The 10,287-nt window shown below is 50.1% G+C and overlaps 6 protein-coding genes across 6 annotated transcripts; 3 read left to right on the forward strand and 3 right to left on the reverse strand.

Moving 5' to 3' along the window:
• Positions 1 to 34: 34 nt before the first annotated feature.
• Positions 35 to 1,804, forward strand: N7532_009553 (uncharacterized protein; the record flags this gene model as incomplete). The annotated part of the gene is made up of 3 exons (XM_056622044.1): positions 35 to 508; positions 580 to 898; positions 951 to 1,804. 3 exons carry the CDS (start codon positions 35 to 37, stop codon positions 1,802 to 1,804), a joined length of 1,647 nt encoding a protein of 548 aa, XP_056472850.1.
• A 115-nt stretch (positions 1,805 to 1,919) lies between these two features.
• On the reverse strand, positions 1,920 to 2,337 carry N7532_009554 (uncharacterized protein; the record flags this gene model as incomplete). The annotated part of the gene is made up of 2 exons (XM_056622045.1): positions 1,920 to 2,056; positions 2,124 to 2,337. The coding sequence occupies 2 exons, from the start codon at positions 2,335 to 2,337 to the stop codon at positions 1,920 to 1,922; spliced, it is 351 nt and encodes a 116-aa protein (XP_056472851.1).
• Positions 2,338 to 3,304: 967 nt separating this feature from the next.
• On the forward strand, positions 3,305 to 4,864 carry N7532_009555 (cytochrome P450; the record flags this gene model as incomplete). The annotated part of the gene is made up of 1 exon (XM_056622046.1): positions 3,305 to 4,864. The coding sequence occupies one exon, from the start codon at positions 3,305 to 3,307 to the stop codon at positions 4,862 to 4,864; it is 1,560 nt and encodes a 519-aa protein (XP_056472852.1).
• Positions 4,865 to 5,305: 441 nt separating this feature from the next.
• Positions 5,306 to 5,697, reverse strand: N7532_009556 (uncharacterized protein; the record flags this gene model as incomplete). Its single annotated transcript, XM_056622047.1, has 2 exons — positions 5,306 to 5,508; positions 5,682 to 5,697. The coding sequence occupies 2 exons, from the start codon at positions 5,695 to 5,697 to the stop codon at positions 5,306 to 5,308; spliced, it is 219 nt and encodes a 72-aa protein (XP_056472853.1).
• A 40-nt stretch (positions 5,698 to 5,737) lies between these two features.
• On the forward strand, positions 5,738 to 7,641 carry N7532_009557 (uncharacterized protein; the record flags this gene model as incomplete). The annotated part of the gene is made up of 6 exons (XM_056622048.1): positions 5,738 to 5,960; positions 6,011 to 6,295; positions 6,345 to 6,438; positions 6,494 to 6,853; positions 6,968 to 7,206; positions 7,262 to 7,641. The coding sequence occupies 6 exons, from the start codon at positions 5,738 to 5,740 to the stop codon at positions 7,639 to 7,641; spliced, it is 1,581 nt and encodes a 526-aa protein (XP_056472854.1).
• A 117-nt stretch (positions 7,642 to 7,758) lies between these two features.
• Positions 7,759 to 9,594, reverse strand: N7532_009558 (glycoside hydrolase family 47 protein; the record flags this gene model as incomplete). Its single annotated transcript, XM_056622049.1, has 1 exon — positions 7,759 to 9,594. The coding sequence occupies one exon, from the start codon at positions 9,592 to 9,594 to the stop codon at positions 7,759 to 7,761; it is 1,836 nt and encodes a 611-aa protein (XP_056472855.1).
• Between the last annotated feature and the right edge of the window lie 693 nt (positions 9,595 to 10,287).

The raw sequence follows: 10,287 nt of genomic DNA on the forward strand, positions 1-10,287 counted from the left end.
TAGTCAGAACGGTATGTATTTGCGTTCGCCTCGCATGGCACGGCTGACAAAACGCTGTACAGGCCAACTCTCCTACATTCACACAACCAAGGGATCGACGGGCGAAACACAGGATGATGAGCCCAACGTGGCGCACGAGAATGGTAACCAGCGAGAGCTGGAATTGAATCGGACCCAATCCATTAGCTTAGCAAGCAACTCGACACATCAAAGTCAGCCTGATCTAAAAGTTCAGATGGACAAGCCTGCTCGGAATTTCCCGGATCCCGCGTCTCTATCCTCTCTCGGACGGTCCCCTTCAATGTCGCGTTTTGCTTCGGAAACGCTCACTGTTCAGAGTCACAGGAGCGAGTCACTTACCTTTTTCGGATCCCCCTTTCCGCCGGCGCGTAATGAATATCCTATTGGCCCGTTGAAGGGGCTTTCAGATAGCGCGACAAATGCATCATATGCGAGCTTGGAAGAAGCTTGTTTGATACGGCACTTTACTGAGAATCTTGCTTATTGGGTAAGTCTCAACTCACGCTTATCGATCATACATCTCCTTCCAGACTGTTTGGTTAACTTTGTCCCGGATAGTTCGATACTTGCGATAGAGATCGCCACTTTGAATTGATAGTTCCACAGCGCGCTATATTCTGTCCGGTCCTACGATATGCCATACTTACCGCATCGGCTGGTCATCTCACTCGATTAGTAGCATGCCGTGGGAATCCAGGAAATGATGTCGTGGAAGTATCAGGCGTCAGGCTCCCTGGGCTTACCATGGACACGGCGGTCCGTTACCACGACACCTGTATTTCATATCTTCTTGAACTGTCAAAAGACCCAAATGAGCAGTACAATGAGGATATAATTACTGCGGCGACTATACTACGCTTTTACGAACAAATTGACGGTGCGTCTGGTTCCCGTAAAAACTCTGGGCTGCTAATTTTCAACCCGTTTAGCCCCATCCATCGGCATCGACTCCGAGGCATATCTCAACACCGTCCAATTCATCGTTCATAATCAACATAATGACTCCTTTTATTCATACCACACGATTCAAGGACCACCCAGGGATTATCATATCCACTCGATTCCGTCAACCTCATTACGACATTCCGCCTTCTTGATTGCCCTCCGACAGGAGATCTGGAGTGCATTCTTAAACCAGCGCACATTCCGTCTACCCGTCTGCCCATCAAATGACTATACTGTATTCGATTCAGCAAGCGACTTTGTCTGGACGAACAGGATCCTAGTCTGGTGTGCAGATCTTCTGAAATTCTGCTTCGATGAAAGCAGATCAATGCCCCCAGCCAAACGAGTTGAACGATGGACGACGTTGAAATCATTCGATCTGATGTGGGAAGCGAATAGACCACTGGACTTCAAGCCACTTTATTTTGAAGACACCGATCCCGCATCTGGGAAGTTCTTTCCTGTCATCTGGCATCAAAACCCTTGCCAGGTTGTCGGAGCCCAGCATGTCGAGCTATCCCGCATCTTGCTTGCTGTATCAAATCCACATCTTTCCAGGCTAGGACTTGCTGCTCGCTCGGCAAATCTTGCCTTGGAGGAGGAGTTGCGATGTATCATACGTCGGCTTATAGGGTTGGCGCTGTCTAATCCGAAGTGTCCGGTGGTGTTTGTTGATGCTGCGGTTGGAATCTCTGTATGCGGGGAATACCTTACAGACCCAGCTGAGCAGAATGCTGTTCTTGAATTTTTGGCGGATCTGGAGCTTAATTATGCTTGGCCGACTACTGCTACATCTACTGCTCTTAGAGAAGCATGGCAGACTAGGCTACTATCATAGAATTGTTAATTTTGCCAGCGCAATACTCAATCAAACTGGAGTAGTTACAGAAGAAAAACGAGGGGTAGGGCTACTATCAGCTCCCTTGCCACTTTAGCCAGCGCGAAATTGATCCTTACGTTCCGATAATCCAGTCAGTATCCTTTTGCTCCTGGGAACTCGGCTGTTTTGTCTCGGGCTTGCCACCCTTCTTGTGTGGCCAGCCCCAATGGCGGCGTTGACTATTGGGACTAGCGGTATTGGCAGTATTACCTGTGGCATTGTGAGTATACACCTGAGCCCGGAAGTCCAATACACCACGGAAGGGGAAATATCATACCACTTGCTATACCAGCAGAAGGTTCAAAATTCGTTGTTGGCTGAGTAGGCTGAGTAGACTGGGACTTCTGATTCATCGAGTCCTGCTCAGGCGACGTGGGTGACTTTGCTGCACCTGGGGACTCGGGCGCGTCCGTCGAACCTACGCTGCCAGCTGAACCTTGGCGATCGCGATGATGAAAGGCGTCGGATGCTCTACGGAGGAAGTCCGACATGATGGCAGTGAATGTATCCCAATCAAGTATTGTTTCCAAGTATCGAGGTTCTCAAATAAAGCTCGGAGAATGCACTTTCGACAATGACCTTCACTCACAGGAGCTGCTCCTATATAGCTGGCCCCTCACAAGGTTAATGACATCATTGTCCCAAATGGTGCTCTGTTCTCATGATCACTCTGATCCCTGGAGTACGAACAAATAGGGTAACTAGGATTGCCACTCCGGTCGGCGAGCTATCAATATCATTCGAGGAAGCAGAGTGAGCGCATCATATGTGGCAAATATCGTTCAAGGCCGCGAGGGGGAAAAGCTAGGTCCAGAATGATCGGACCCGACATCTCCGAACGTGGATAGTTACTCATGGACATATCAGATGCGGAAGAATTTTAAATAGATATGTCAAGATATCTGTTTCGGTGAATTTCCTCGCTCTTCAATGAAGATCAGGCAGAGGAAATGGCAAAGGTCCGCGAGCATGGACCCCCGGGCAGGTGCGGGTGGTCGGGGATAACAGCGACAAGGCCAGACCGACCATGGTATCAGTTGGTATGATTGATTGCCCCACGAATTGTGTTAACCTAGGCCAAATCAACATGGCACTCCATGAGAAGCTGAAGCACTAGCTGCCATTCCCGATTGGGTCAGATTTTCCGCAAGGTTTCCCCCACGCGACAAGCCAATGTGCGGGGAAGCGGGTCCTTTCCGCCCGGCGCGATTGGTGGCGGAACTTGTGTTTGCAAGAGCTCGATAGGAATTCTTTCCTCTTCTAGCGATCGACAGGTCGAAGTTTCGTGATGGGTGAGGATTTCCGCTCGTGCAATGAACTCATGTTCCACTCTGTTCAATGAACGAAGTCACCCCCAAAACACCCTCTCGTCGGTGACATCAATAAGGAAGTACATAAAGATGGAGAAACCCATTCAGATACCCAAACCTTTGCCAGACCAAATTTCATACTTGCAATATGTTGTGGACCGTGATTTTCGCTGCTGCAAGTATCTACTTAGTCGTTTCCTGGCTGATATGGCCCGTTCTACGATACTTTCGTGACCCAAAGGGTTTCCGAAAGTACCCCAATTATTCTTTTCTCTCCGGCATCACGGACATCCCGTACTGTCTTCTCAGTTCTTGTGGCTTTCGGTCGCGAGACCTCACCAAGCTCCATAAAAAATCACCCATTTTGCGGATCGGCCCCAACAACCTCTCCTTCGGGGGTATCGAGGCCATTCGGGACATCTACGGCCATTCGACACCTTGTGTGAAAGATTTGAAATATATCATCACATCAGACGCCCACCCGCACCTGTTCGATGTTGTCAATAAGCCTAGTCATGCTGCAAAGCGGAAGAGACTCTCGGCTGCGTTTGCGATCAAAAACCTCGAGCGATGGGACTTTAAAGTCGCTCGCACCACGGAGCGCCTTATCGCTGCTTTCGACAATCTGTGCACCCAGCCGTTACCTCCCAGCGGCATTCCCGACGCATCTGACCTGACGGTTGACTTTAATAAGTGGGCCAACCTATTCACGATTGAGGCCATCAACAACATCGCTCTATCATCGACCCTGGGTCTTCTTGAGCAAGGTGGTGATCTGGTGACAGCTCAGAGGCGAGACGGCGCCACGTACCAGGCACACTATCGCAAGTCTCAAAACACTTCCGCTTACGCCACTTCGCACTTTGTCTGGGACTACAACAATTTCAAGTTCTTCGTCGCACTGTCGAAGTTGTTTCCGAAATGGAGAAAAGCTTGGACACAAGCGGCGCCGTTCAAAGATGTTATCTACCACCAGGCTGTGACGCGACTCGATCGATACAACAAGGGAGAGAAACTCGACGATTTCTTTACAGCTCTCATGGACAACAAGAATGGGAGTCCGCACAATTTGGAGTGGGGCGAAATTGTCGGCGAAATTGCTGCCATCCTCGACGCGGGCGCAGATACAACAGCGATCGCTCTGACTCAGATCCTCGAACTGCTCATCCGTCATCCTGAGCACTTGGCTACTCTCCGCGAAGAGGTCGACAATGTCCTCTCGCCGGAAGATGTCGTGGCTCCGTATGATACAGTGAAGAATCTCCCTTTCCTACGCGCATGTCTTGATGAAGCACTTCGCATCATCCCACCCACATCTGCGGGACTCCCGCGCCGGACTCCGCCTGAGGGCGCGAGAATTCTCGGCGAGTGGATCCCAGGTAATACAAGCGTGTCGATGACCATCTACACAGCACACCATGATCCGAGTGTGTTTCCGAGCCCGGACGAGTTCAATCCTAACCGGTGGATGGATATCGAAGAGCGGAAGAGGATGGAGCCATATTTTATCCCGTTCTCGACAGGCGCGAGGGGCTGCATTGGCCGTAATATTTCGTATTTGGAGCAAACGGTGGTGCTGGCTTCGTTGGTTCATCGTTATGAGTTTGCTTTGCCAAGTCCAGAATGGAAGCTCGAGCGATTCGAGGCTTTCAATCTGCTGATGGGGGAAATGCCTATCAAATTGTGGAGAAGGGAGACTCCAGTTTGATGAGTGTTACGAAAAATTTTTGGTTTCACTTCCTGTCAGTCAACTTTATTGATTACACCCTCTGGCCATATATTAGTAGCATACAATGCTGCTTCGACGTTTAATCATGGTGAATATCGTCTGAATGGAGACATCCAATTCAATTTGCTTGTCTGAGACTCCTGGTCTAGTTTTCACCAGAAAACCATTAGTCTATCTGTCTGGTAGTTCGAATTTCTTAGAATAGGAAATTAGCAAGAGTTGCCATGACAAAGTCACATGTTATTAGCAAACACCAATCACGGCCACGTGCTGACGCCCTCTCCGATTCTCAGCTATTGTTCCGCGGTGTGGCTTCCTTCCGGCCTCATTCCGGCCATTCGGTTGAGCCAAGATGAGACGCAGCGAATAAAAAGTCACAACAGATATTGTATAGTCACTGCCTCCCGGTGTGACTCTTATCTAGGCAAATACAGTCGCGCAGGGCTTGCCATCGGTTTCCGGTGTCAGCACAGCGATCACCTTGGGCAGGCATATCCAAGGCTTTAAAATTGCCACACGGGCAAGATCAGCCTTCTCGATATCGGTATTTGTGTCGTTCATCATCCGTGGCTCATGGTAAGCAATAGCCGGAATGAAGCCGATCTGCGCTTTAAATGCGGCAGCTAGTCCTAAAATGACTAAACTGGGCAACATTTCCGCAACCCCACGGGGTAAGTCACCAAGTGCGCCAAAGTCGTGATCATTTCTTCCATGCCTCTCTAGCGGGCAATTTCGGTGGTTAATTCAGTATACGCTTGTCAGTATATAAATGCTGCAATATTTTTTCCGTACTTACATCTATTCTTCTCCATTCTTGAACTAGAATATTACTCTCCACATTCCTCATTCGCCATGGCTGAACAACCTCAAGAATCGGTACCAGCTGCCGATAAGCTTGGTGCTGATGAAAAACCCAAGTCATTTTCTCATCAAGAACACGCAAAGGATGAGACGGTCGAGTTTGCCGATCTCCAGATCACCTATGATAGCAATGGCATCAAGGGAATTCTCAATTCGCCTTTTGTGTGTGGTGCAGCTCTACTTGCTTCCTTTGGAGGTTTCTCCTTTGGCTATGGTGAGTAATCTCCTATTCACAGACATTATTATCTGATTAACATTTCCTAGACCAGGGTGTAATCTCTTTGATTCTGGTGATGCCCCAATTCGTCGATCAGTTCCCAGAAGTTGACAAGAACGCCCCGAACTATGGCTTCAATACCGGCTTCCTGACAGGCATGTTAGAGCTCGGAGCATTTATCGGATGCCTTTTCTTCCCGTACATTGCAGACAAGATTTCGCGAAAATGGGCTATTAGCGTGGCGACTGGATTCTTCTGCATTGGTGCCATCATTCAAACAGCGTCGCAGAATTATGATTCCCTCGTTGCTGGTCGATTTATTGGGGGCATAGGTGTTGGAACACTTGGCGATGGGAGCTCCTCTATACATTTCCGAGATAGCGCCTCCCAATCTTCGCGGATCGCTGATGGTTCTGGAAGCTATCAGTATTGTCGTTGGGGCAATTGTTGCGTATTGGATTACTTATGGGACAAGGTATTTCGCCTAGTATCCGTGCTTGGTTGAACATGATCTGACAATTAAATGACAGGGCAGTTAGTGGCGACTGGGCATTCAGATTGCCATTCCTTCTTCAAATGCTACCGGCCCTGGTTGTCGGTGGTGGAATCCACTTCTTCCCTTTCTCTCCTCGATGGCTTGCGCTCGCGGACCGAAACGAAGAAAGTTTGGAGTGTCTGGCCAAGCTTCGACGGCTCCCTGCTACCAATGAAACTGTGCAGCTGGAGTGGAGGGGTATTCTTGCGGAAGATCGATTTCAGAAACAAATCTTGCTGAAGGAGCATCCCGACACTGGTGCTGTGATGATGGAGTTCAAGCAGTGGGTTGATCTTTTCCGGCCGAGGTATCTCAGACGGACATTTGTCGCTATGGCTATTCCTTTTTTCAACAGGTATGCTCCTTTCTCTTGCTGCCAGTGTGATGCAACTTTCATTAATTGACTTTGGCACAACAATCAGTTCTCTGGTGTCAATGCGTTTGTGTACTATGCACCAACGTTCTTCAGCAGTCTGGGACAGGATTATGAGACATCGCTTATTCTCTCGGGAATGGTCAACATTTTTCAATTCATCGGCAGCGTCCCGATCATCCTATATATGGATAAGTTTGGCAGGAGACGACTTGCTATCTTCGGTGGGCTTGCGATGGGCATCCCGCATATTATCATGGCCGGCATCGTTGGCAGATTCAGCTCAAACTGGCCAGCGCATAAAGGCGTCGGCTGGTTTGGCGTTGCCTTAATTTGTAAGTCAATTTCTTTTTTCCGCAGTTTGCTTCGCTTCCATACTGACATCCGCAGACATCTATATCCTCGCATACGCCATGTCATATGGACCCCTAGGCTGGGTCCTCCCAGCCGAGATCTTCCCAAGTTCGAGACGAGCAAAAGGGGTAGGTCTTGCTACAGCAGTGAACTGGTTGGCCAACTTCATCATCGGGACCATCGTTCCGCAGATGCTGGTTTCCATTGGCTGGGGGACATTCTTATTCTTTGGCGTGTTTTGCGCACTGGCGGCTCTCTTCTCGTTTTTCTTCGTACCAGAGACTTCCAACAGGTCTCTGGAGCAGGTTGCATCTGTTTTCGGAGATAACCTTGCGGCTGATGAAGTGGAACTTCGCTCTCGGATTGATCGGGAGATCTGGGCGGAGACTAGTGCTCGTGCACAAGTCCATGTTTGATATGGATAGACTTCACCAGCAAGGATTTGTACATTGATTAACGCCACGCTATGAGAATTGAGTATATGACATTCGTGTCCGATTCGAATAATGTGTGCAAGGCGAAAAATAGTGATTTTACCTGACAGGCTCTTTTGTAGATCCTGGCATCTTGAAAGGATGCCCGCCAGAGTTGAAGACGTATTCATCCATGCTGATGAGATCCGGAGCACTAAACATCAGATAGAAGTATTTCAGAGTTTGCGACATCCAGTGACTTTCCATCGAATCACTGTGGATCGGCGCGGCATCGACTGTCACATCCACAATCGCCGCATTACCATTCGGAACATGTGTCGCATTCTGAATATTCTCAAACATCTCCCAGGCAATATCGAGCAGGTCTTCTCGACCCGTAGTGCGATAGAGAATAAACATGCTCTCGATCATCTCTGGTCGCAGGTTGTACCGAGTGTCGGTAACAGCGATGATCCCCTTCGGAAGGTTGTGATCCTTTATGAAGGCGTCGATGTTGAGAGTGAGGTCTGCGTTCTGTTGATTGCTTGCTTTCTTCCTGACCTCTTGTTTCCAGAGCCACTCATTCCAGGGACAGCTGCGTTGCGACTCGCACGGGATTGTTTCGAATACCTCCGGCATAATCCCCATTGGCATTGTCTTCTGTGCCCAGATACACCCGTCGACCAGATTGTCGGCGATCTGTCGGTGAATCGGAATGTTGAAGAGCTGGCCGCCCATCGCAAACATTCCACCTGCAAAGCATCCTCGGTAATGGGCTTGAGCTTGGAGTGTCGTTCGCTGCTTTCCATTCTGCGTTATCGACACGCGGACCGACCCTGGAAGCAGTATACCTTTGTTCTCGGCGTTAAGTGGGCGAAAGAAGCTGTGGCTTGCGGCGGTGCGAGTCGTCCTCTCGTACATTTTCCGGTAAATGGGCACTTGTCCGCTGAGCAGCGCATATGCTCTGGGTATATCCTTGTACAAGGAGTCAACCTCAGCACCCATTGTATACACATCCCCGCTGAAGACCTCCGCCCGCGGATTGAGGATGACCGGCCACATCCCCGACAGTTTTGTCTGCCCTTGCAGCTGGTCGAATTTGGTCATGACGTGCTGCGCTGCGTCAAAGTATTTCGGATCACCTGTAATTTGAGACAGTCTCGTAAACTCCAGCACGAAAGAGCCGAGCTCTGATGCCGATACGACTTCCTCGGCTTGTTGCTCTTCTTGACGGGCGGCTTTGTGGAGATCCCAATGGATAATCGGCATGCGGTTGGGGGTGTCGAATGCAGCGTAAAGCATGTCGCCGACATCGACTGCTTTGTTCAATAATTGTTTATCGGCGCTCAAGTCGTATGCCGAGAGTAGTCCTCCGAGAATGCGGACGTTGACTTCGTGGGTATTGATCTCTGGCGACGGGGTATCTTCAAAATTAATTTCCGAAACGGCTGCGACAGCCTTTTCAAAGTCCTCTTTCATGTCCATGATCCAGAGTGTATCCAGATTATCGATTAACGTTGTACCCCATGCCCCGAGGACGTTTCGCGGCAAGCCGCTCAGGGGCGCAAGCTCATCTGTCGGCCATGCGATGGACTTGTAAGAATCCCAGCAGCGCTGGAACGCATCTTTCACTGCTGCCTGTCTCTCTGACTGGTACCACAGCGTCAATCGCGAGAATTTAGACGTAGCTAGCTGGATGCGAGGGAGCTTTCGTGATGTTTCTGTTGGAAGCGGCTGGCCAGGGACAGCGGGGTATCGGACAGGCAATCTCCGCCATAATGAATCAGAAATGGGATCATTTGGCGGAAGATCGTCCACTGCTGGGGCTTCTTGAGCGATCGGCGACGGTGTGGGTAAGGAGTTTGTCGTGTCTGACGATCGAAGGCGTGGGGAGATGATGATGAACAAACAGGCCACGAGCAAACAGCCTAACGCCTGACGTCTAAATCGATTCATGTCGAGGACCGCTAGAGTATCTTCATTCGCCCACACTCTGCACTGGCATTTTCGTCCTGCAGTGCTGGCCTCCCACGTCAGCGACAATGATAAAGGCGGAAGTTGCGCGGAATGAGGAGAAGAAATGAACGCCCCGCGCAGGAGAGCGGAGGTCCGGGCAAATAAGCACTATACTACGGGCCTTGCCAAGCCAGTTTCCCAACCGGCGGAATTAATCAATTCAGATTGGCGCGAGTCTAGATCGCGGCATGCCAAGTAGCTCTGTGAACGTGTCGTGTCGGCCAGTACTCCATCGGAATGCTGACGACGCCGGCAGGCATTGGCGGGAGGATGCCGTGGAGATTGCCTGCTGCATGGGCCCGAGTCTAGACTGCTGGCGCGCGGTTTAGTTCGGACTCGTACCGGGTTGCTTTGCATGCGTTCTCGCTGCAGGTTCCGTTGTCGCCTAGAGGAATATTCACCCGTGAAGTTCAGACGTGAGAGTAATTTCGAAATAGAGGACATGGAAGATAGCAGCCAATTACCATTCGCAGTGTGCCTTGCCCCTGGCTAGCTCGGCGAGATTGACGCGACGCCTTTACTGCAGTCAGCACTGCAAACAGCAAACTCACTTTGCACCAACGGCGGGGCGTCTGCTGCGAATCAGCATGCTCCTTCGATATTGCAACAGCCACACGGCGATCTGGACAAAAT

Source organism: Penicillium argentinense, assembly GCF_028826775.1.
Source record: "Penicillium argentinense strain IBT 30761 chromosome Unknown utg000009l_segment0_segment0, whole genome shotgun sequence".
NCBI lineage: Eukaryota > Fungi > Ascomycota > Eurotiomycetes > Eurotiales > Aspergillaceae > Penicillium > Penicillium argentinense.